This window comes from Thermobia domestica, chromosome 2 (genome assembly GCF_964235325.1).
Source record: "Thermobia domestica chromosome 2, izTheDome1.hap1.1, whole genome shotgun sequence".
Classification (NCBI taxonomy): Eukaryota; Metazoa; Arthropoda; class Insecta; order Zygentoma; family Lepismatidae; genus Thermobia; species Thermobia domestica.
In genome coordinates this window covers 189683631-189709200 of record NC_137455.1, presented here as the reverse complement: position 1 = coordinate 189709200, position 25570 = coordinate 189683631, and the positions used below count along the sequence as shown (strand labels likewise).

The window sequence follows — 25570 nt, the reverse complement described above, 5'->3', positions numbered from 1 at the left end:
TTTAAGAGAAAATCGAGCGATTAAATGTACATTTATAGCATTACACTGACGATGTGTACTTTGTCTTTGACTTGTCGATCTATTCATACTAACCCTAGTGTCAGGTTTGTGGGTGAAAACAAAAGCTGGCTACTTCAATGGACCATCATGAAACTCGCTATGGTCTGGAAATGTGGACTAATATAAAATTAACATAAAATATTACCTCTGGAATTCCGAACGAATTTCATCTTTTACATATTCTTCCACAGTCTCCAAGGAGTACGATTGAGATAAATCTGGAGGCATGTAATATTCTTCCGTTTTTAACTCGCCAACTGTTTCATCATCCTTATAATCAAACTCTGGCTTCACTAAATTAACTAAGTTCGAAATTGAGTCACAAGGTATGGTTTCATGTATTGTAGCATTCTCTTCTGTGAGTTCTGTTTTGATTTCTGTGAGCTTTGCGTCTTTCAATTCAAGTGAAGTTTCCTCAAGATCACAATCAACATTTTCAGTTTTAAGGAATATTTGGTGTTGGGCAGGAGGTATTTCACATTCTCTTTCATACTGATCTTCCATCATGGGAATATATTGTGTAATGTTTGAGTAACAAAGAACGAACTTTAATTAAAATCATTCCCCTCAAAAGTCTAGAAAGAAAAAGAAAAAATATTAAACAGATAATTTTCTTTGTTACTCCAAGAAATAATAAAAAATTAATCTATACATTTATGTAACTATAGGAGAAATTTATGCAACTATAGGAGAAAAACAAATTCTGAATTACGTCACTGGAGCAGATATTGCTAAATATTCAACCCATCAACAAACAGTTTCTTCCTTATGTCTTAACTAAACCACATAGTTTCTGCTACCTTCTGAACTGAAAGGAATTCATTACTTTTACAGGTAATGTGAACGATCTATTTATTTAACATTTTATAGTATAGTAACATGTAACAAAAAAATCACACTTCTTTATCAAAAGTTAAGTAATTACATTGTACATTTTATTAAAGAAAAACATGCATATGAACTAATGTGTTTATTTAATAATTCTTTATATGTATATCAAATTCGAAATTTAACCCCGCCCCCCAATTCCCAACATTGTATTTTAATATTACTAATAAATTTCAATAAATATTTCTAAGTGTTTTATTTTTAATCTAATAGCTTACGTAACCTCATCAGGTAGTCAGCAATTAAGTAGTGAATTGAAGTTGGCACAGTAAAGGATAAGTTATAGTACTATATTTTTCTACAAGACACTGTACCTTAAGTCTACACAAAATATAGTGTGTGCTCGGTACAAGAAATTATCATTGATGACTACAACTGGAAACATAAACTAAAAATTTTATATAACTTTCACTGATGATTAAAAATTAACTTGTACAATTCAACGAGTTCGCCAGTCTGCCTCTAGATTTAACAGAACTGTTCATTACATGTAGAAATAACATGTGTCACTAGTGTATAGACATTTAATAAGGAGCATACAGTCTTGCAAAACATTGATATATAATATAGTGGATTATTGAATAAGAATGTACGTTGAGGTTAGGAAAAAATAAGAAGTATATATTATCAACTTAAAAGGTGTGGAGAGCTTATGTTCTGCAACAAAGAAAAAAAATGTGGACTAAATTTTCACGTCATATAACCCAATTTTTGGAAGATAATATTTTCCTTAATAATATCAACATATTTTACACTGGAATTCTGGTATTCATTTCCCTGAACGTTGATGAGTAAGTAATTAATTTTCCCTGACATATAACACCGGAAACAATATCATTTGTATTTCGGCACAAAAGATAAGAGTTAGATTCCCGCTGGGAGCTCAGGCAGTTCCCATCCCATGTAAAGCTGCGGGTTCAAGTCTCATATAGTTTTGCCCTAAGCGAGACGGTAAACTGTAAATCAAGCAACACAACATCATTTATGAATAATTATGTAAAGCAACAATCGGCCCATTGTGCACGGACATAGTCAAGGGGAATATTTGGGGTATGAATACCCCAAAAATTTAAGATAAATCGGAAAAATAATACCTATAAAGTATTAAATAGCAATTTTCATATTAACTTTTTAAAAGTGACAAAAGTTGAACCTCATCCGAAATGAAGTTCTAGCTACGACCCCATACCATCAGACGCTCCCTTTTTATTTATTTTTTTAAATACTGTATTAGTTCTTACTGTAAAACTTAATATAAATCGGACTTCCTACATTTGGAATGCAGTAAAACATCAATACCAAACAATAATTAAACTAACGATACTTTTTATATCTCGAAATTCGGAATACACTTATAAACATCAATAATTAAACACATATCATAACCTAACCTTTTCTTTGATTATCTACCCCGTATTGCCTAAATATTAAAGTAGAAAATGAAGTACGCGAGGATAAATGGTTTCGTATTTTCCAGGACGAGTCTGAGAAAGGTATATTTGAGATTAGGAATGGAAAGACAACCGGGATAAGTACTATACCAATCGAATTCATTAACAATATAAAAGACAAGGGCAAGAAAAAATTATCACGACCTTACAGTGAAATATATGGAACAAGAGTAGCGAAAAGACTTCCTGAAAACGACCATGATAACGATGATTAAGAAGTTGAACCCAGATAGATGTGAGGAATACAGAACTAGTAGTCTTATTTCTCATGCAGCAAGAAATTTACTTCGAATTCTGAATAGGTGCCTTCCATTGCAACTCAGGCAAAAAATTTAAAGAAAATAAAATAACATTGTGCCATCACCATCTCAGCTATTGTTGAAACTTTTTAAATAGCAACTAGACATGTTTTTAAGAGACACATATTTGTTTGCTTTGTCGAAAAAAAAAATTCCCGCCAAGTAATGGGCCATCAAAGACGGGGAGTAAAATTTATGAATTGTAGAAGACATGGAAAACGGTCAACTTCGGTGCCCCACCATTCAGCTATGAGACAGGTAGAGTTATAATTCTTGTTGTGGTATGCACATATACTATATTTTAACTATAAATAAAATATATATTTTATTATAGTTTGGTTTACGCCTACCCATCTTTTTGTACATAAATTAACAAATGAACGTCAGTTTATCTGAAAAGTCTAAGTTTGCGAATTTTTTTCAAGCACTTCCGGTTCGAATTTTACAATTGTTTTCACGGTTGGTAAGACCAAGTTACCCGCTTTCCGAAAAAAAATGTATTGCTTCTGCGTGGAACCATTTTGTCGCAAAAAATGCGAGAAATTACAGAATTTTCAAAAATCACCAATTTAGCCGCCACTTTCTCGAAAACACCATCTTTTAAAATTCTGAAATTTTCTCAGATGGTTCAACTTTACATGAACAATACACACACCAAATACCATTCTCGACCAATGCTTCATGAATTAACTACAGCCTTTTGAACTTAGCGAAGTTTCGTTAACTTTGATGTCACAGTTAGCAACACTGGAAACAATAAAAAGTGCAATGATTTGATGATGTTTGTGGTTCGCATTCATTAAATGAAGAATAAAAGGTTTTCTTGACTGGTGTTTATTATTTTGATCAAAAAGACTCTCTGAAATAGTAAAATGATCCTCCCCCTACTCCGCTGTTTTCTTAAACCGAAGTAATCTGAGGTGGAAATTACGATTACGAATTACACAAATTTGAAGTTCACTTACTTAAAATGGTCTTCGGAAACAAAATTTCACTGATTTTTTTTCACATGGACCAATCATTTGCTTGCTTGGTGTCTTTTTAGCTAATAGCATGGAACCGTGCAGATGCCCAATAGGTGTTGGTGCACTCACAACTCGTCCAGGGTTGTATCCAGGGGGAAGATCGCCCCCCCCCCCTCTTCAGGAGAAGAAACTTTCTTATATATAAATAAAATCCATCCCAGAGTTTGGAGTTCTTAAAAGTAGCTCTAAGAAGCAGTATTACAACCTCGCCCCAGAAGTCCGTCCCGGATCTGCCCCTGCGCAGGGCATTGTCGATAGTCACAAAACACTTGTTTTCACTTTTATGCTCTTCTGGAAACCTGTACGCATGTGAAGGTCCATGTGGAAGGCTAAACAGCACTTCAACTTTACATAATTCATGATTTTTTCATAATATTTCTTCTACACATCACTGGCTACCATACGTATATGTATGTAACAAAAGTTCCTTTTTTTAAACTTCTTAAATCTACACTTTGAATTGCAGAAGCTCGATTTTGGGGGAAACATGAAGTTAGTTCATGGTGACCCGTTACTGCCATAAGAACTTCGCCATTTTCCGGAAGCCAAAGGTGACTTCGTTGAATACCAGTTACCGGTCGCACACTTTTCCCATTCTTGTTTTCTTTCTTCTTCCGGAAGTTGTCGAATTCAGTTCCAGGCAACAAAACGAGAGTAATACCCGAAGTTTATACTTGCACTATACTCACGAATTCTTTTGCGGTTTTAATACTATGTATCTATTTTCGCCTAAGGTTATGCCGCGTTGCCTCATTCTTTACAATCCCCCCCCCCCCCAATACCGTCACAAAGACCCTTACATGGCTGGTTTCACTGGAAAAACTCTGCTTTATCGAACCCGTCTGCATCTCGATAATCTGAAAGCGATTTTTAAAGTGGGATCCAACACTATAAGAAATCACTTGACACGGTTTGGGAAATTATAGACACTTACTTTCACGTATACGAACCTTTTTATATAACCTATATTTTCGCTCTTGTTCGAGTATTTTTAGAATCCTGTCTATGGCTGAGTACATGAGCCGAATTGTGTGTTTTGTTGTCGCTTATTACAACAAAACTATCAGTTGTTTCATATTCCGGTGATAACTGAATTTCACTTTGCAGAATAACAGTCCAGTTTTCAACTAAGTCCACATGAATAAAATAGAATTTGTACCTTGAAATTTTATACGATGCTTTGCGGTAGGAATTAATTCTCTTTGGATTTTCTTGATGTAGTCATGAATTACAATTCTTACAGTTAAACCAGCAATGTACGATACGAAAACAGAAAGTGGCACAGTCTTTTAAGGAGATCATTGTTTTCCCATATGGCATACGTAACACTTTCATTTTCATCAGGATAAATAATTAGACTCCACACTTATTCCTTCCAATCCAGGACATTCACCACATCAGGCCCGCAACCAACCACAGAGGTTTCGCGGAGGCATGGATGTTAGGGGGGCAAATCAAAAAAAAATTCTCTTACAAATAGCTAAATTTTGTTTTTTGTATTAACAATAGCATTTTGTATTAAGGTCTGGAGGGGATACGAAAACTTTGTTTGGGGGGGAGGCAGGCCCCACTAGTCCACCTCTGGTTGCAGGCCTGCACCACATTTCTGAAGACAACTGTCATTTTCTACGGATCATACTACTCAAGGAAATAGGTCACTCATGACAGCTTCAATACAGGCTGCACCTTTGATTTGTTGCAACGCAGTAGCAGCTAACTTAAAATTTGCACAATACACACACACTTCCCTCGCAGGTTGCGGACTGACCCACTTTAGTCGAATAATATAAAACTCCGACTGACCCATTCTTATACTGGGATCGTACAGTTTAAAAAGTCCGTAAATGTCTTTGATGGAACGTGTAAAAAAAGGTTTCGATTTTTTAAACTTTTTGTCCTTTTTCAATCACTGCAATGACATCGCACTTAATTGAGACTTTGTCTGGAGCATTCCAAACCACCACTGAGGTAATAGTTCACGCTTTTTACAAATCAGAATTAATTCGATGGCCATTTCAAATAAAATTTGTGTGTTTCGTAATCGTAATTTCCATCTCAGATTACTTCTGTTTAAGAAAACAGCGGAGCAGGGAGAGGGTCATTTTACTATTTCAGAGAGCGTTTTTGATCAAAATAATAAACACCAGTCAAGAAAACCTTTTATTCTTCATTTAATGAATGCGAACCACAAATATCATCAAATCATTGCACTTTTTATTGCTTCCAGTGTTGCTAACTGTGACATCGAAGTTAACGAAACTTCGCTAAGTTCAAAAGGCTGTAGTTAATTCATGAAGCATTGGTCGAGCATTGGTGTGTGTATTATTCATGTAAGGTTGAACCATCTGACAAAATTTTAGAATTTTAAAAGATGATGTTTTCGAGAAAATAGCGCCCAAAAATGGCATTTTTTTTAAAAAATGACGATTTCTCGAATTTTTTGCAACAAAACAGTTCCATACAGAAGCGATACATTTTTTTTTTTTTCGGAAAGCAGGTACCTAGTCTTACCAACTGTGAAAACATGATTTTAAAATTCGCAAACTTCGACTTTTCAGATAAATTGACGTTCATTTGTTAATTTATGTACAAAAAGATGCGCATGCGCAAACCAAACTATAAGAAAATATAGTTTATTTATATCCCTATGTACATACCACAACAAGAATTATAACTCTACCTGTCTCCATAGCTGAATGATGGGGCACCGAAGTTAACCATTTTCAATGTCTTCTGCAATTCATAAATTGTACTCTCCGTCTTTGATGGCCCAGTACTTGATGGGAAAATTTTTCTCGACAAACCAAAAAAATATTGGTCTCTTAAAAACATGTCTACTTGCTATAAAAAAAAAGTTTCAACAATATCTGAGATGGTGATGGTACATGCTCTGCCTGAAGTGAAATGGAAGGCACCAATAGAAGGTTGTATGAAAGAACAAACCAAAAAGTTGAGGAGGAACACTTTAGAAGAGGTAAGGGTACAAGAGACGCAATTGGATTATTATGGGTGATGGGTGAAAGGTTTATAGATAAAGCGAAACAGCTGTCTGTGGTATTTATTGATCTAGGAAAGGCTTTTGCTCGTGTGAGCTGAGAATTATTATTGGAAGTTTTAAAGAAAATTGAACGGGAATGGAAAGATCACACACATAAAAAACTGATATATGAACTAACAAGTATATGTTGGAATACGGAAGAAAATGACAGGGTGCACTTGGAAGGGGAGTTCGACAGAGATGCTATATCTCACCAACATTATTTAATATCTATCTAGAAGAGACAGTGAAAAAGAGCCTACATAATGAAGACGGCATTTCGGTAGGAGGTAGAATGATTAAGTGTATAGGGTTTGCAGATGATATGGCAATTGTTGCGGAATCGGAAAAAAATTAGTAAGATCTTAGAAAACTTGTGGAAAGGATGTTGAGAATATGAGATGAAAATAAATGTTAGAAATGAATGAGAGGATGTTAGAAATTGTTGGAGAGAAAAGAACAATCTTATATATTATTAAGAGGAAAGGAAACTGGATTGGGAGACAGGTTAAGAAAGAACCTTATGAAGGGGGACGTGCTAGAGGGTATGGTAGCAGGAAAGAGAGGTAGGGGGCGAAGAAAACTACAATTAATGGACGACATCAAAACGAAATCGTACTTGAATTGAGTAGCGGAATACAGTGGAGCATGGAAGCTTTTGGTTTTGCGGTGACATGAAAAAAATGACAGTATACCTACGATGATATGATTTTCTACAACCAAGTAATCTAATTTAATTTTTCTTCGAATTTTTATTTAATTTAGTCTTGTTTCAAAGCTTGAAATTAAGACACTTCGTTTTTTACCAATGATTTCTAGATAATCTTTTTGTACTTTTTTATCATCTTTTTAAAATGGTTTTTATTCCTTGAGCCTATAGTGAGCGCAAATTCTTGATCAATTTTTTCTTATTTTTTGCATTATTATTTTGCGCAACCACATTAGTATTTTAATTACTTCTTTTTAAATACAATTTTCTGTTGAAGACTTTTTGTTTTCTGTTAGAGCCAAGGAGTTATTTCTTTTCTTGCTTCAGTTTGCTTAATATCTCCCCTCGCGCTGGTCGTTAATGAAATCCCTTCAGTCAATACGGAAATATCTACGTTTCACAACTCAATGTCTACTATATGTAATCTTTGGAGTATTTTATTAATATTATTAGTTGTAGAAACTGGTTAAGGAAGAGCTAATAGTCTGTGTGTTTAAAAATCTTTTCATCCTTGTTTTCAGATGCCAGGTAAAGAAGCTTCTTTTTCTTTTCTTAAACTGCAGATATTATATATATTTTAAAAGTGTGTTCTATATATAAATTATATGAATGGTGATTCATGGTACAAATATATAAAATCTTATTACTATGTACGATTATTGCATATTTCGATGTTCAAGGCTTCTCCAGGGTCTCGGGGCAACACGCACAAGTACAGGGAGTCCAACATTCAATCACACATAGCATGTGCTCAAACAGAATCTTTCTTCCTCAGTCAGCTCCGTCCAGGCACCTTTGGATAGGCCAATCTTAGTATGAAGTTTGTTATCAGCATGACGTGTTAAAATCACTGTTTTTATTCCTAAGCAGAGGAACTTTTCTGAGCTCGACTTTGACTCTAATGTCGTGCGCGCAAACCAAATAATTTTTTCAGGTTGGTAACTACTATTTGGTTCCTCCCCAGGAACACTAAGTAGAAGTAAACTGTGGTTTGCATTGCAAGGTGTCTTAGATGGTGGCTTATTGTTGAGGTTATTGAATTATCTGCGTATATTGCAAACACATTATTATGAAACGATTTTTAACATTACAAGAAGTTCGTGAATATTTTGAGACACTTCCTGATTCTGAATTTTCAGACATATCTGATGCTGAAATGTATATTCTTCCCCCTGATGAGAACGCTGATCTAACGGACGAGGAGCATATACATGATGCAGATTTGATTCCCATTGAGCCGAATGATATTTGTGATGAGCTTGAAATTATAAGCAGTACCGGTAAATCCGAATTAGATTGTGCTTCCATTGGCAAAACGCTGAACGAGGCGCAAACTGAGCGTTTGACTGCTAGTACACAGGTCAGAAATGAAAATTTACGTAGATGGAAGAAAAGCATTACGTTCCATTCACAACTACGGACGGAAGCAATTGTGCCTTTGTGTGAAAAACATCCTGAACTAGTTTCGTTGAACAGTATTGAGTTCTTCAGAAAAATTCTTCCTCTTGAATATTTTGAACATTTGGCAGCCATGACCGCATTATATGCCTTACAGAAAGGACATTCTTTGGAAATAGGTACTGATAACATTTCCCAGTTTTGTGGATTGTTACTTTTGAGTAGATATCACGGTGTCCCCAAAGAAGATATATATTGGAGTACTGCAGAAGACACGTCTGTTCCCATCGTGCCCAAACTTATGTCTCGTGGTCGTTTTTGACAGATAAAGCGGTTTTTCCATGTGATGGATAATGCTACAATGAAACCTGAAGATGAATTTGCCAAGATTTCACCTATATACGATGAACTTTTAAAAAACCTGTGTCAGTTTCGTGTATTTCATGAGATGTTAAGTAATGGTGAATCAATGGCCTATTATGGCCATCACTCTTGTAAAATGTTCATTCGGGACAAACTCATAAGGTTTGGATATAAAATTTAGATGATATGTTCATCAAATAGGTATCCCTATCACTTGGAATACGGTGGAAAGAAAGGTGGTGAATCAAGAGAACCAATTGGGTCAGGAGTAGTGAAGCATATAAGTATTTCGCCAAATCCAAAACAACATGAGGTCTATTTTGATATTTTTTTGCTTCCTATGATCTCGTAAACGAACTGAGATTATTGCACGTGAAACGAATAGGCACAATTAGGGAAAACCGAACCAAACAATGCCCTTTGCCAAGTTCGAAAGAAAATGAAATCTTTGAGTTTTACGTCCCACTGTTATGTCGGTTAGGCTAAAGGGGACGGTGATGATGAGAAATAAATGAAATGGTGGAATGAGGAAAGTGGAAGGAAACGGGAGAACCCCGAGAAAACCCACACACACGGTATTAGTCCACCACAAAGTTCACTGGGCGGGGGCTGGGATCGAACCCAGGATTCCAAGCACAAGTTCGAAAGAGATGTTGAAAAAGGATAAGGCTATTTTGACTATCGCTGTGATGGGAACGTGTATGTATGCAAATGGAATGTCAATGCAATTGTGACGGTTGCTTCTAACTTTGCCACACACGAACCTGTCTCAACTGCCAGAACGTTCTCCAAATCTAAGCACGGAAGAATTCAAATCTCGCAGCCGCATTTGATTTCAAAGTACAACTCCGGTATGGGAGTGTTAAGATTATTGACCGAGAAGTAGGAAGCTATTGTCCACAGTTACGAAGTAAAAAGTGGTGGTGGAATTTGTTCAACAACGCACTAAATATTGCAGTAGTAACACCATGTCTTTTATATTCAGAAATAAATAAGAAAAAACAAGGTGGTATGGCGCATCTTCAGTTCCGGAGAGAAATTACACTGGCGTTGTTGCACAGCGAACCTGTGATTGTTAACCGACCCGGCCCCAAAATAGGTCGGTGTGATGTGTGTCATAAAAATACAAGAAAACAATGACAGGACTGACATAATGCTTCATCAGCAGTGTTTCCCATTGTACCATTGAAGATCTACTGTATATGTTTGAACAGTGAGCTGTACTAATTACTGTTTGAAGCAACAAATGTCATATTCTATGTCAATTTTGAAATTCAAGAAAAAACTAAAAGTATAGTGTCAATTGTAATATTTAATTTAATAGTGATAATATAATATATCCCAGGTGCAACAAATAAAACTTTATTAGTCATATATAAAATATTCACTTGAAACGCCGAGATTCCCAAACGGGAACATACCTGTAAAAGCCACAAAAATAACAAATAAAAAATACCAAAAAATATTCCCAAATAGGAACAAAATGACCTATTCTATGAAATATAAAAAATGTAGTCTAATGACAAAGCAATTCGGGGTCTAAAAGGTTAAACACTGAAGTTTTGTGCTTTTTCGACACCTTATCCCTGGCTTTGAGGTCCCTCAAGCTTGTACTATGTAGACGGAGTCTGCAGTGTCTTAGGTATGACCTAGCCCAGAACTCCGAGTGATATTTAGTAAACCCTCCTGTCTCTCTGCCTCACCCTGCCCGGCTGCCCCGGAGGCCTTCATACCTCATACTCTTGGCTAACTTGGCACTAGAGATGCAAGGGCTCGGAAAAAAACCGGCTTTTTTGGAAAAAAACTCGCTTTTTTCTGCTTTGCTTTTTTGCTTGGGAAATTTTGGGCTTTTTTCAAAATTCTGCTTTAAATCGATAAAGCAGACTTTGTTTCGCTTCTCTATAACACAGAAAGTCATTTAATTAGTGGTTGATGCCGATAAGAATATAAAACCTCGAAAGTAAACCATGAATTTCGAAAAGATATTTTAAGCAATTTTACTTCAACATTTTTACATTATGAATTCCAAAGGATTAACCAATGTATATAATAAACACATTTTAACCTCCTATATACAAAAGTAAGCAGAGTTGGCAAGAACCGTGGTTGTTTTTGAAAATGCCAAAAACCCGTTTTGGGGGGGCAGTTTAAACCAGGCTTTTTTGGGGTTTAAACCAGGTTTTTTGATTTAGATATTTTGCTTTATGTGTTTGTATTACATATTCAAAGAAATAAGTTTGTTTCGCCTTGGTGTTATTATTCAACAACGGGGTTATGCTGGAAGAGGTCCCATAAGCTTAAAGAAGTCCGGTCAGTAAATTTCTTAAATTGAGAAACTCCCGCCCTAGCCATCGGGAAAATCCCGTCATTCTTTTAAATGTAAAACAATAACGGGAAAATCCTGTAAAATTTAATTTGCATGTAAAATTTAAAGGTCAACGTATTATAATCAGTACGCTAAAACTGAGTGACACACAATCATAGTCAACGTCTTGCGAATAAAATTAGAAAAATAAACACACTGCTGAACAAGACTGCACTTATTTAATATAAAAACACATTTACACGTGACGTTTCGATCTTCTATCCAAGATCCTCATCAGACGTACACTCACGTCTGATGAGGATCTTGGATAGAAGATCGAAACGTCACGTGTAAATGTGTTTTTATATTAAATAAGTGCAGTCTTGTTCAGCAGTGTGTTTATTTTTCTAAAACTGAGGTATTAAATTACAAATTTAGTATGTAGGTATCATTGAAAGTCCAATCCAAGCTAATGTTGGAAGCTAAGTAGGCAATCGATAAATTTTACCAATTTTAATCAATATATTTAAGCAACCTTCGCTTCTTTATAAAACAACAGGCATGCAGAAATATATAATTTGGTTTCGTTTTGTATGTTTAGGCTTAACATCCTTACGTAATACCGAGGTTATCAAGGAGAAGACTTTCGCTTAAAGTGACATCCGAAAGAGTACTTGGTTTACACATGAAAGAAGGGTTGTGGTTCGACCGACAATTGAACATGGGACACCTTGATTAAAAGGTGAAAAGGAAATAAGACTAATGCAGATGGTTTGACATGTGAAACGTCACTATGAAGTTCACACGATTCGCATTTTTGTTCTTTTAATTTTTTTAGTTTAAACCAGTTATTAAAAAAAAAAAAGCTGGTGTAAATGAGCCAACCCTAAGAGTAAAAACTTCTTTCAAAAAATACACAAATAACTAGCAAAATTGTATGTAGTATTTTTACTTCAAAATATTCCATACCCTCTTTTTGAAACAAAATAAAATTAAAATAAAACATAAGAGAAATACTTAGATTTGTATGACACAATTAAAGGCTGCACATGGTTCTGTATATTCTTGAAATTCTACAGTCAAGTTTTTTATAACCACCATCAAGGGCGCCCATCAGGGGGGTTAAAGGGGCGCTTGCCCCCCCTAGAGGAAAATGTACTTCAGAATATTGAAAATCCAATAGGATTTTTACATTAGTTACAGCAAAATTTGAAACTATTTTTGAAACGTCGCTTATACTTCCCCTCCTTGGAAACCACAACATGGGCGCCCTTGACCACCATCACGGTTTACCCAGTCCTCAAGTTTTCTGAATTTTTAACAAGAGGGATTCAACATATCATTACGGAACAAAAAAAAAAAAAAAAAAAAAGACTACGGAATATATTTAAGTTAAGCTAAATACAACTACACAACAAACGTGACTGAGTGGTTGGCTTTTGCGCTTCTATCGGGAAGTCCGGGATTCAACCCAGCATTCGACCATTCTGACAAAGCCTTCCTTCATTCCACCTGAGAATGTAGAAATAGTGCGTGTACTGGCCGACTAGGAGTGTAGGAGTTGGCCGACTTCCTTTCTTATTGTTTTTAAATCGTTATTATTACTAATTACCAGCAGTGACGGTTTTGCGAAGGTTAGAGGATCGGTCTTTCGGACTGAAGCCTGTTCTCCAAAGTTGTGGAATGTCTAAAACGAACGAAATATCTATTAGTTATGCCTTTACTCATAAACTTTAAGCTCCCGTCAAATACAAATTACGAATGTTTAGAAAAACTAAACATTAGTAGTAAGAAAACCCCTCCCAAAACACTTTTTTAAATTCGCCACTGATTCTCAGTATAAAATGATCTTCAAGGTTGTATCCGGAAGATTATTGCTAAACATATAAACGAAACGAAATATTATTTATGCCTGTACTCATAAACTTCAAGCACCTCCCAAATAAAATTAGGACTTTTTAGAAAACGAAACAATCAGAGAAACCCCTCCCAAAGTACTTTTCTAAATCCGCTATTGATTATTTGTATAAATTGGTATTCAAGGTTGTATCTGGAAAATTATTGCTAAATCATTGCACAACTACAGTATAACAGAAATGTGCAAATACGGTTTGACGGACATATTGAAAAACGTATGCTTTGACGGATATATAGAAAAACGTAAGTTTAACTTTCGTGCTAGAAGCTGGAGTACTAAGCTCTTAGAAATGAAACACGGATGACAAACTAAAATGATCTAGAGAAGGAAAAAAATGTCGATAACTCAAAAGTTAAAATAAAGTTAAATAACCTGTAAAATTGCCCTCAAATACTACATTCTTCATGTTAGCATTAATTCGTAAAATATGTGCTCCATCCATCTTGATGGTGAATTACAGAGCTAAATATGGCATTCAGGTCGTGGAAATCTTATCTAACTATAGAATATACTATAAGAAAGCTATTTGGATAGAAAAATCATGAAAATGAAAAAAGCCAAAATTTCCAAAATTCTCGGTTTTTTTCCAAAAAAGCCGGCTTTTTATGTGAAAAAAACCATCGATTCAAAAAAGCCGGCTTTTTTGCATCTCTACTTGGCACTCTGTTTCTTAAAGCTTGACGACAAGAAGGTGTCTGCCCATAATCCAGGGTCGGCTTAGAAAACTGACGGTCAAGGTCTGACTCCTTCGAACTTCGCAATCTGCTTCTGCAAGCTTGACTACAGCCAGGACATAACGCTAGAAACTGTTGGTTAACTTAGGAAGCTGACTGTCGAAGTTCTGTTGCTCCCCCCTTTGATGTGGGTTCGGTTAGACTATACTTCATTGCCTAGCTAGCCCGTAACTCACCGGTAGATCAAATAGTTACACTTGTATACTCTAACCTTCTACTAGGACTGACTCGTGCCCTCCCAGCCTAGTGAAGTTTTTGTTTTGCTTTGTTAGTGAGTTTCTTTTGTTCAAGTAATTGTTGATTGGGACAAGTTACTTAAGTTACTAACTTTTTATATATACACTTTTCAACACAACGCCCCGAGGCTCTTGGAGTTGTATTACCAATAGGACTAATAAACCGCAGGCATACTAAAAAAAATACATTCTTTTGCTTTGCAACTAAGATCCCAAAAGGGTTGGTGGCTATGAAGCTTTAATCGAGATAACGAACACCAATCTCTTGGAAGTTTAGTCTTGGCCGGGACCAGCGCTATCTTGTAAGAAACTAAGATCTTCAAATTCGTCGTTAGCTGAGTTCGTGTTCCACTTTGCAACGTTTCCGCTAGAGCTATAATTGGTATTTGCAGAAACTTTGTTTACTAATTAAGAAATATTTTGGTTTGTTACTAAACTCTTGTGTGGGTGCCGGTGTACGCAAACGCATACTGCCGGCTCGCCTAAGGCGTTCTAACTCTTTCTATATTCTGTGGCAGCTGAAGAAAATATTCTGACCCTACTGTAAAATTTAATATATTTCCCTGACTTTCGCATATTTGGAAATATTTCCCTGACTCATCACATTACTTTCGTTGACTTTAACGGTCAGTGTGAACCCTATATTAAGTGGTTCTAGTAATTCAGCAAAGAAAACAACTGAAGAAAACAATAAGAAAATTTACTATTATCGTACATACTCTAAGAATAATAAAATCATAAAAAGATTGAAACAAGAAGATGCAATTTTTGTTACCAAGCATGGTTAACATGTGAATCAAAAGAAACTGTATTGATTTAAATAAGTTACTCAGTTAACAGTCTTTATCGCAATGTAAACAATGAGCATTTCAATTAGCGGAATATGCTTAAATGTAACTAACGTATCTGTGAGATCATACTGAGTGAACAAAAAATTTTATTAGGATGGAAATAGCTTGAAAATATGAAGCAGCATATTATAAGTATATAAAGGTTGCAACGAAAACAAATGTAAACAGATGTTTTGAAGAAGCTTTCACACAATAAATTGATTTGTTTAGCCGAGTTTCGCAATTCAGTATATAGTGCATTTTGCTTTTCAATGGAACAGCATATACTTTATCTGATTTGCTTATAATTAACAAACTGATCCACAGGAAAACCGGAGATCGGTCACCTGCCAGAAGTCCTAAGAAAGCACAAGTGGGCCTAGGAAATCAACAAGGCAGTTCCTCTACGAGGAATATTTATTTCTCCTGTAAGGAATGTCTGCTTGTAGTATATCCATGAAATCAATTCCGTAAGCTTTAGACATGTGCTGGATTCTGTTGTTTGATATCTTCGGTGTTCGTATGGACCAGCTGATTGGAATTGTCGGAGACCCTACGTGAAACTGTTAAGTCATATACCAGAGACTTTACGCCTGTTGAGAGTAGACCTCAACACTTCTTGACAAGGGCGCTGAGGGAACCCGCCTTCCCCCCAAAGCTCATGAGGACCCCTTTATTGTATTTGTAAATTCATAATATTTGGCATAATTTGAATGCAAGTTGTCTTTTAAATCCTCATATATGCTTTCTGCATCTGAATCGGCCCCCTAAATTTGCAAAGAAATCGGTGCCCTTGCTTCTTGATATTAATCAATTTTATCATATTTACAAGATTAGTATTTGTTAATTTTACTGTAATGACTGAAAGAATACCAAAACAATTAAGTTTATTTTAACTATTAAGTCTATTTGAAACTAAAATTGAAAAATAAAGTGTCCATAGAATAAGAAAACAGCATACTTTTAAATCTGTAATTTATGTTTTTAATCTGACATTACTTGCGCTCGATGGTGTCAGAAATTTCTTAATGCGAGTCATATAATTGAATAAAATGTTTAGAACATGATCAAACACAAATGACCTTTCATCATGAATGTTTCCTGATTTATTTCAAAGTTTTAGATGCTAATAGCATAAATGATGGAGTTATGCAGACTAAAGATTTGGGAAAAGTGAATCCACACAATGCAAAGTGTTACGATAAATTTAAATAACTTCAAACGAATTTAAGCGATCAGTAAGAAATTTTAGTAAAATTAATACATAATGCAGATGTTAGCAGAAGGCAATACAATGAAAACTAATTAATGCAGTATTGCAAAGTTAGTAAGCATTTTTTTTAAATTTTGAAATGGCACTACATATTATTAGTTAAAAAGATTATTCATAATGGTGTTTCAAAATGCCTAATATATTTCAAACATAGCAGCGTTAGAAACTTCAAGAGTTATTGAGAAGACAGATTTCTACACCTTTGATTCATAGATTGCAAATTCCACGAGAAAAGCATAAAAACCATAGAATAATGAACAAAACAAAATAATAATTAAAGAATCATACCATGGACAGAGAGTGACATGAAAATCGATAAAATGAATATAATTTATCAGTTGTCGTCGTGGCCTGGTGGTTAGGGACGAAGTCTCCACGCGACAGACTGGAGTTTTAATCTTACTCTTTTCCACTTCTTTTCCGTTTGGCTTTCCACCTGAGAAAAAACTCGTAGAACAGAAAAAAAAACTTCATACGCATTCGAGATATTGTCAAATACTAACAACAAACATATGCTGTCAAAGTATAGCCTCGTTATACAGATAATGATCTTGTTCATGACTTATTGCTATACCCGTGATCTAATATTAGAATAATTAATAGTTTTCGATTGAAGTAACTGTACAGAGGACTACCCTTACTTCAAGTGCGAAAATTGAATTTTATTTCAATTACGGAACCAGTATTTCAATTATGGATTGCCTTCTTCCATTCCTGTGTTATGGGAAGGCATAAAAGTGATTCATTCTTTTTGATGAATTGTATGTACAGTAAAATGAAGACGCTTGGGAACAAAACCTACCTAAACAGCCATGAGAAGTGGCTTTTAATGCGGTGTCAAATGTATCTTGAAACGCATTACAAACTATGTTCCTTTAATTGGATCTATATAATGGGTACCAATATAAAATTAATTTCTTATTTAAATTTACATTGAATCTTTTTCTCCTTTACGTATTTAAATTTCACACTCCTGATTTACTTCACTGTTTGACATCTAAGAATGTACTACGCAACATTTCTGGATATTTGTAACTTTGTCATTTGAACACGCTGATGTATCGTTCTTACTGTGAGAAGATACTCTGTTCTGAACCTTTTCCAAACTTAACACATACATGACATATTTCATGGTAGTGTTTGACGATATCTGACGTAAGTACTGAGATCTCTATTATTTTTCTGTGCTTTTCCCGAATAAAAAATCAATCAAAGTATCAAAGAAAAAGTTAGAGGAATTAAAATCCGAACCATGATTGTACTCTGCCGCGTGGTTATGAGATGAGACTAGTGTTTACTCATTGAATTTGTATTGTTCCCCCCTCATTTTTACTCAGAACACTTTTATCCAAAATTAACAAGTATTTTCAGATAAAATGTTTTGTCTTGGTTGGTAGTGTTAGCACTTTTCTGTGATGATTTTAAAGCATTGTGATTAGTTGGTAGTTAACAGGAGACAGCTTATTCAAATTTTGAGATCTCAAAACGGCCGACCTAGATGGTACGAGTGATGTCCTAGTATTATTAACAAGAATGTTCCTCAAGAGTCCATTTTAGGAACGATTATTTTTTAAATACATATAAAAGACTTCCTTCAATTTTTGGATTCTCGTGATATAGCCTTATATGCAGATGATGTAAATATTTCAATGAAAGGAAACGCAATGTCGCAGCAAGAAAATAACTTCAAGCCAACTGTTGAAAGATTGAGAACATGAGCATCCAGTAAGAACTTAGAGATAAATGTAGACAAATCTAAGGTATTATATTTTCATCTTTCACCCAGACTGCTGAAAACTCCATCACTAAAGAACGATTTTCTACTTTTAAGTTATTAGTGTTGAGTAAAATTTTTAGGGTTAATTATTAAAGATAAACTTGTCTGGGAAGAACATATTTTAAGCTTAAACAATAAAGTATGCAGTCTAAATTTTGCTTTGTATAGACTAAAATGCACCGTCAAACGACATACTTTGGTTTTATTATACAATGGTAAAATATATTCACTTTTCAGTTTTAGAGTTATTTTTTGGGAGCATCGCACCTTGCTTTATCCACTTTCCGCAAACAGAAAAAAGCCATACGTATTATTTTTAACTTGAAACTAAGATCGTCTTGTAGAGAAATATTTAAACTCCATAGTATCCTAACGCTCCGAGCTCTGTACGTATACAAAAGCATTATCTTCACTAAGACTACTTGGCATTCCTCTACAGTTACGTCTTATATACATTCACATCATACAAGGCAAGTTACGGATGTTTGTCTCGCAACAAAATTATAGCGCAATTAGAAATAGTGTGTATTGTATCTGTATAATCACTTGCCAAAGCATTTTAAAAGCGTTAAGAAGTAGGCGTTAAAATTTCTTGTAGATCAAGCTTATTATAGCGTTTCTGAATATCTACAGTGTAATTCTTAAACTCTTGTACCCATATAGTGCAACTCATCGAATGTTATTTTTAAAAAAATAACTTTCTAAGTGAACCTCGTATAAAAGCACTTATAAGAATTTTTTCTCTTCGCCAAAAAACGAATATGTGCATGTATGTGTGTACGTCGCGTCTGCGACGGAAGTCTTGGTGAACCCTCTCGCTTCCTCAAATTAGGTCCTAAATTTTAACACAGAGAATAAATTTTCGGTTGGAAAATTCCTGCCTATAATCTCTCATGTTTACTTTTAGCTCTGACATCAACAGGTTGCATTGCGAGCCTCTCCGTTGTGTAAAAGCACAGAGAGTCGGGGAGAAAAAACAAGTTAATCTGACAACATGTAAATGTATACGTAATAGTGTTTAGATCAACTAGCACTAATGCGCCAACTGTTCAACGATAATCATATTCATAAGTTGTTCATGTGAGTATACATAAATTAAAATAATCGGAAAGTAGTTATTATTAAGTGCCACATGTGCGACACTTAATAATAACTACAAAACGGGGCCTTTGGAATCAATAAGAAACATATAATGTTTTGAAAATCAACTGGTAGCTCGCGACTCCCGCGATCGTAATGAACATCATTGGGCCGAGTGCATTATCATATTTAATTATTTGAATCAAAGTGCCAGTGTATAATTTAATTTGTGTTGGTGCAGTTTCATTGTTGTTAATTAAAGTGAATACGTAAAAGTCGTATATATCCTTTCACCAAAATAATCACCATGATTTATATTTATGTCTTATAGTTTAAAAGAATTTATCCTACTTTCTCTTTCCAGCATCGATAGTTTAATGCCTATAAACCGTAATAATTTTCGCATTATTAAATTTTATTGGCATTAGAGGCACAATTGGAATCAATCTTTATGTCAATTTCCCAAAATATTCTGACCCGAACTCTGAACCGTGATGTCCAGTGGTTATATGGTCGGCTTTGGTAGAAGCTCCGAATTACTACTAAAGATCAAAGAAGTAGTCCAGGACATAAAGGGTCGAAGCTAGGATGCTCATAGACATGTCATAAAGTGTCTTCACAGAATGGAATCCCGGAATGTCATAAAACGCCTAAGCCCTCACACAGATCCACAGAACACTATATGGTGTCTTACCGAACAGGGACGTACAAGAATTGATATTTTTATACTATGTACATATTTAAGTATTTTTTGCTACTATTATTTTTGTTATCGATTGTAAACTAATTTCTCTTTTAGTCTTTCATTTTACTTTACTTCTTTACATTTTATTATCATCTTTGTCTGTAACTTGATGTATTATTCTTGACGTGTTTTATGTTCTTGGTCTTCTGAAACCTTGATGTACAAAAAGGTCGAAAATAAACTCAACTAATGTTATCCGACGTGTCTGTTATTTGTGTGACGTAGTGGTTGTGAGTTAGTTGATCACGGGATAGAGTTAACACGTGGTTTTAATTTTACTGTTTGTCAGAAGTTATGTTTTTGTGAGTCATTTTTTTTTAGTATCTCTGTTATTGTATTCGTAACGTTGGTGACTTACAATCATAACATTGATATTGAAATAGTGTAGATCGATGAAAGCAGAAAAAGTTACGTCATAGCTGTGTTACAACCTTTCGTATTGCACTACAAGGAATTACAGTACTTGGAATCCATTTTTTTTTTCAGACTTGTTTTCTAGCTACAGGGCGGTCACAAATTTCCGTAATCCCCGTATAAAATAATTAAGCTACGTCAAAACATATATATATATATATGGCTTAATTATAATGTATTTCTTTCTTATTTCAGGCATAATCAATCACTGTTACAAGTGATTAAACAATTGACGAAGGCATGCATACAACCACTTGGGTTCACCAGATACCCGGAAAACGAAAAACGTTGGAGCAAGTGTGTATAGATATTCTACTAGGATTCGGACGAGAGCCTTCTCCAAAGAGAATACTTTAAAGGGGGATATCTATACAAAACAGAAACAGTTTTTTTCATCGCCAGTGTTGACGACAAACCACGAAGAGGTAGACCATCAATAAAAGAGTAACAATGTAAAAAGTCTCAGCGTCGGTGCAAAGATTACTAATAGTCAACTCGCAAATGTTCCGCGGAACCAGATCAACTCAGCGCAAACACATGAAATATGGGTTTAAATTAAACCAATATCAAACAAAATTCGTTCAAGAATTATTTGCCAACGATTTAGCTAGAAAGAAGAGGCAAGAGACGCACATCTGCACATGTTTGATACTATTCCGAAACGTGGAAAAGTGATTTTAGGTTCTGTATGTGCCATATGCCGAAGCTCCGTAACGAGAAATGATGTCTTCTGGTCAAAGGAGAATCCTTGATTTTATAAAGAGATGGAGAACAATCCTCCCATATCACGATTCGAGTTGGCGTGGAAAGCAAACAAATTTACGGTCCGCATTTTTGACGGACCTGTTAGCAAATATAGTTATCTTGGTGTGCAAAGAAATAGATCCTTCCCCTTTCAGAAACTCGTGGGATTAAAAGACATGCTGGTTATAGTGCCTCCACATTTTTCCACTTCAGTTCGACAATATCTCAATTAGGTGCTTCTAGGACGCCCGCGGAACCCTTTCATTATCCGCTCTAATTTCGAAGCCCGGACTGATTGAGATACTTTGGAAATACATCAGATGAAGGTGGGTTAGTAGCCTTGTTGGTACCTTTATTTATCAAGGCTCAATACTTAGTTCACCCAGTAATGCAGAGCAAGCGATAGCGAGTATAGGCGGGTTGAACTTTTTCTTTGACATGAGTGCACTTTGAGCGGAACAAGGAATTTGGTCAGAGGAATGCTTGACCAAATTGGCATTGGAAAAATAGAATCACTGTTGTTTGTAAGTAATATGTTAGGTATTGCTTTCTATGGAAGTTCTGGTGCCCTTTCTTATTAGGACTCAATGGGATGTAAGCCAGTGTTGTAGATCCCTGCCAAGCCAACCTGTAATTGTAATTTTGGCGATTATCTTACAGAACTACAATTAAACCACCACTGCTCACATTACCATTTAAAATTTTATTTATTTTAGCGGAATACCAATTAATGAAAATTTACGCCGTCGGCATTGTTGCTGTACAGCCAGAGCTCACAAACACGGATTTAAAAAATACCAAAATATACTACATTTTCTTACATTTCACTACGTTACGTTAGATTATGTTTCATTACGCTAGGTTAGATTAAGATCAGTTACCTTCAGAGCAGATCTGTGCTAACTTTTAAAATTTGGAATTTGAAATTACTGTTTGGGTACAAATACGGCATACGGATGTGTGATAGTCCGAAAACTACAGTTCAAATAACATAAACTAACCTGCGCTAGATAGCCAATAGAAACAGGAATGTTATCTAACCAAATAAGTACAAGGCGAGGCTGGAGGGACCGCGCGATAGCGTAGATTTGCATCCGAAAAGATCAAGAGCGTGAGCGAGGGTAGTGAAACATCAGCAGTGATATGAATTTCATACTAGTAAAGCCCGATTTGTTAACAGTAAGGCTAGCTATACACTATATAATAGATTCTAGGAAATTTCTTACGATTTGTCCTAGGTCAAAATTTCAACGTGTATGGGATCAGATCGCATGTCATTTCGTATGTTCTGAACGATCCTATGAGATTTTTCTTGTTTAGAGCACGCTGTATTTCAGGAAGAAAATTCGTAAGATTTCGATTTAAATGACATCGGGTGAGAGAAAGTGAAAACAAATCAAATGAGAACAAACAACTGATGCGGTATGTTTTGCTTATAATTTATCTTCTGTTCGTGCAGGTATACTTTTGGTGCACCACTCGAAATAATTGTTGAAAAATAATTTGTCACTAATTTCCTTATTATTATTTCTTATATGATTTGCGCTTAGTGACATGAAAATATCGCACATTGCATAGTCAAAATTCAAGACGAAAATGAAAAGCAATTATTGAAAAACTACAGTTCTTTTATGATTTGACTATAAATACATCGTCCTGATGTATAGTATAAAAACTATTTAACAAAAACACAAACCAATCTGTATTGAGTGGCCACTGAAAAGCACGAACGCTATATAACCAAAATTAGGGCAGTGCGAAGTAGGAGCACAAGCGTTAGCGAGGTGGTGCTTCCAAAGAGGCAGACGCGTCGAGGAAGGTACTGAAAATTAGTGGGTTTTGGAAATGATACGAGCTTGAATAGCACTTGTCACGGTATCATTCTAGTAGCACTCTACTTGTAAACATAAATTACAGCTTCTGTAAACTGTGCAGAAATACACCTGTGGTGGAAAATAGTATTCCTGGTCGTCTTTTTTATGCACTCACTTAACACAGAAGAGGTCGAGGAGAACGTAAAAATACAAAATTTGGAGAAGAAGTGGAAGATGCAAGTACTTCGACCTAACACAACCTAACCAAATGAAACTAAACTAATATTAATAGAAATAAGCGAAATTCTATCATATAACTATACTAATATAACCTAACATAACATAAGCTGAGCGTGAGTTACCTAAACTAAACTAATGTGAACAGACACTACCGAAATTGTAACATTTCTTAGAAGAAATAGGTGGACCCCTTCTGCTAAACGTTGTCTCTGTTATTTTATCCATCGTAAACCACTAATAATGATTTACACTAGTAACACTAGACTTTTAAATGTAAAATATATGTCTATTACTTTGTATTTAAATCTATTCCTCATAGATACGTCTTTTCATGAAATGTATTGAATTTTACCTACAAATGTGGTGCGTTAAACGCACAGCAGCATCCTTCTGATTTTTAAGGAATTTTTTTTTAAAGGTATCCAATTCAATAACATAGCACTAGTGTTAATATCAGTAGGATGTACAGTGTAGTTAGCATAGGAATTTATCAATTTTGTACGTATGTCAAATAGAACTATTTCATAATATCCAAAAACGTCATTCGGTCAGACAGAAAATCCTCACGTGTGTGGCAGTAAACGGTAGGATTTCCTACTAGATACGTCGTAACAGTTTTCAGAAGATAAATTCTAAGATATTTTCTAGGATTTATCGTGTAGTGTAGAGAAAATCTAACCGTATCTTTCACACAATTTGAAAAACTGAAGCTCGTCATATTTGTATAATTGTATAAAACTCAAACATGAAATACTACGGGTTAAGTGGCGTATAGCCGGACGAATTTTAGGACATTTACCGGCTCAATTGGAGAATTTATTTAAGTTTGTGAGGAAGAATGAGTACAAGGCAGGTAAAGGGAATAGTAAAGTTAAGAAAGTGGTTGTATTTGTTGATTGTTTTTTTATGTTGTTAGCGACAGTGTATGTGCAGGCGGATGGACTATTTCGCGGAGGGGTACATTTGTTTTACTATACGGATCCATAAATTGTAAAATGTACAGAAAAAATTTGGCAAGTATTTAATTTATAATGGGAGTTTGGGAGGTCGGAACACATTTTACTATTAATCCTAGTATGTTTCTGTTCAGGACGTCAGATATAATGGTGCCGGCTTCGTTCATTATCTGTTCCTGTGACGGAAAGCCAGATATAATGGGAAGCGGGATTCGATACTTGCTTGTGCCAGCTCGAGACGACCAACTTATAATGTCATCTGGATCCGAAACTTGGATCTCTTTTGGAGTCTCCTTTAAAACATCATTCATTTATAAAAGACTATTAAATTCAATAAAGGACTGGCAACTAAACAAATAATCCCACTCCCACGGCATATGTCCCACTCCCATACCAGAGGCATATGTCGTGTGCTCACCGTCGCTATTGCGTCAGCTTAAAGGTATACCCCTTACTACCTGTAAAAGAATACAAGGTGGGACAGGTATGTGTGGTCAACACCAGACGAGTAGTGGGAGACGAAAGTAAACGTTTGTAGCTCACTGCTTAAAAATACCTTATCTTGTGACATACTACTTTAGACTGCATACGTTCCGTCAAATGGGGTGAATAGAAACACATTTTTGGCTATATGAGTATATAAGTCTGGTGATGTTTAAAATTTCGCATATCAGATTATTCCCAAAAAAAGGTCTTAATATGCTAATGAAGTTCCGTAAACGTCATATTAATTTATCAACTCCACTTTTCTTCACCTTGATTTTTCTTAATGTTTCTACTCACCCCTCCCATGGGGTGAATAGAAACAATGAATTTATTTTCATTGTTTTTTTTATATATACTATTGGAAAGGTTAAAAGAAACAGCGTATTTGTTGAAACGAACCATTTACTTGATACCTGCAAGATACAGGTTCAATAAGACCAGTATTACATAAGTTACAAACTTATAAAACAATACAATGCACAATATAGGTGCAAACAACCATACAGTTTTGATGATATTTGAATAAGATTTAAACCACTGAAACCACCAGGGAAACTTATCATGAGTTGAGTTGATTTTGAGGTTAACGTCCCGTTCAGCAGCAAGCCTATATGAGACGTGAACCTACTGATTAACGTGGAATCAGAACCACATGAGCTCCCGCCGGGAATCGAACCCGGGTCTCCCACGCCAAAGGCGCATACGCTAACCGCTTAACCACGAAGGAGCCCGAAACTTATCATATACTTAAAGCGTGCTGACGAACTCCTAATAAAACCCAACAGTTT

General features: G+C 35.3%; 2 protein-coding genes across 6 annotated transcripts in view; one reads left to right on the top strand and one right to left on the bottom strand.

Moving 5' to 3' along the window:
- LOC145678325 (uncharacterized) overlaps positions 1 to 25570 on the bottom strand; it is a 57686-nt gene that overhangs the window by 26394 nt on the left and 5722 nt on the right. For all 5 annotated transcript variants that reach the window (XM_081748340.1, XM_081748337.1, XM_081748341.1 and 2 more), the window contains exon 2: positions 206 to 635. In XM_081748340.1, the coding sequence (XP_081604466.1) occupies positions 206 to 567 (362 nt within the window). In that variant the 5' untranslated portion in view covers positions 568 to 635. The remainder of the gene's footprint in view (positions 1 to 205; positions 636 to 25570) is intronic.
- On the top strand, positions 8539 to 9189 carry LOC145679283 (uncharacterized). Its single transcript, XM_081749871.1, has one exon. The coding sequence runs from the start codon at positions 8539 to 8541 to the stop codon at positions 9187 to 9189; it is 651 nt and encodes a 216-aa protein (XP_081605997.1).

Excerpts from the sequence above, each read along its gene's own strand:
- LOC145679283 (XM_081749871.1), top strand. The coding sequence starts at position 8,539 with ATGAAACGATTTTTAACATTACAAGAAGTTCGTGAATATTTTGAGACA.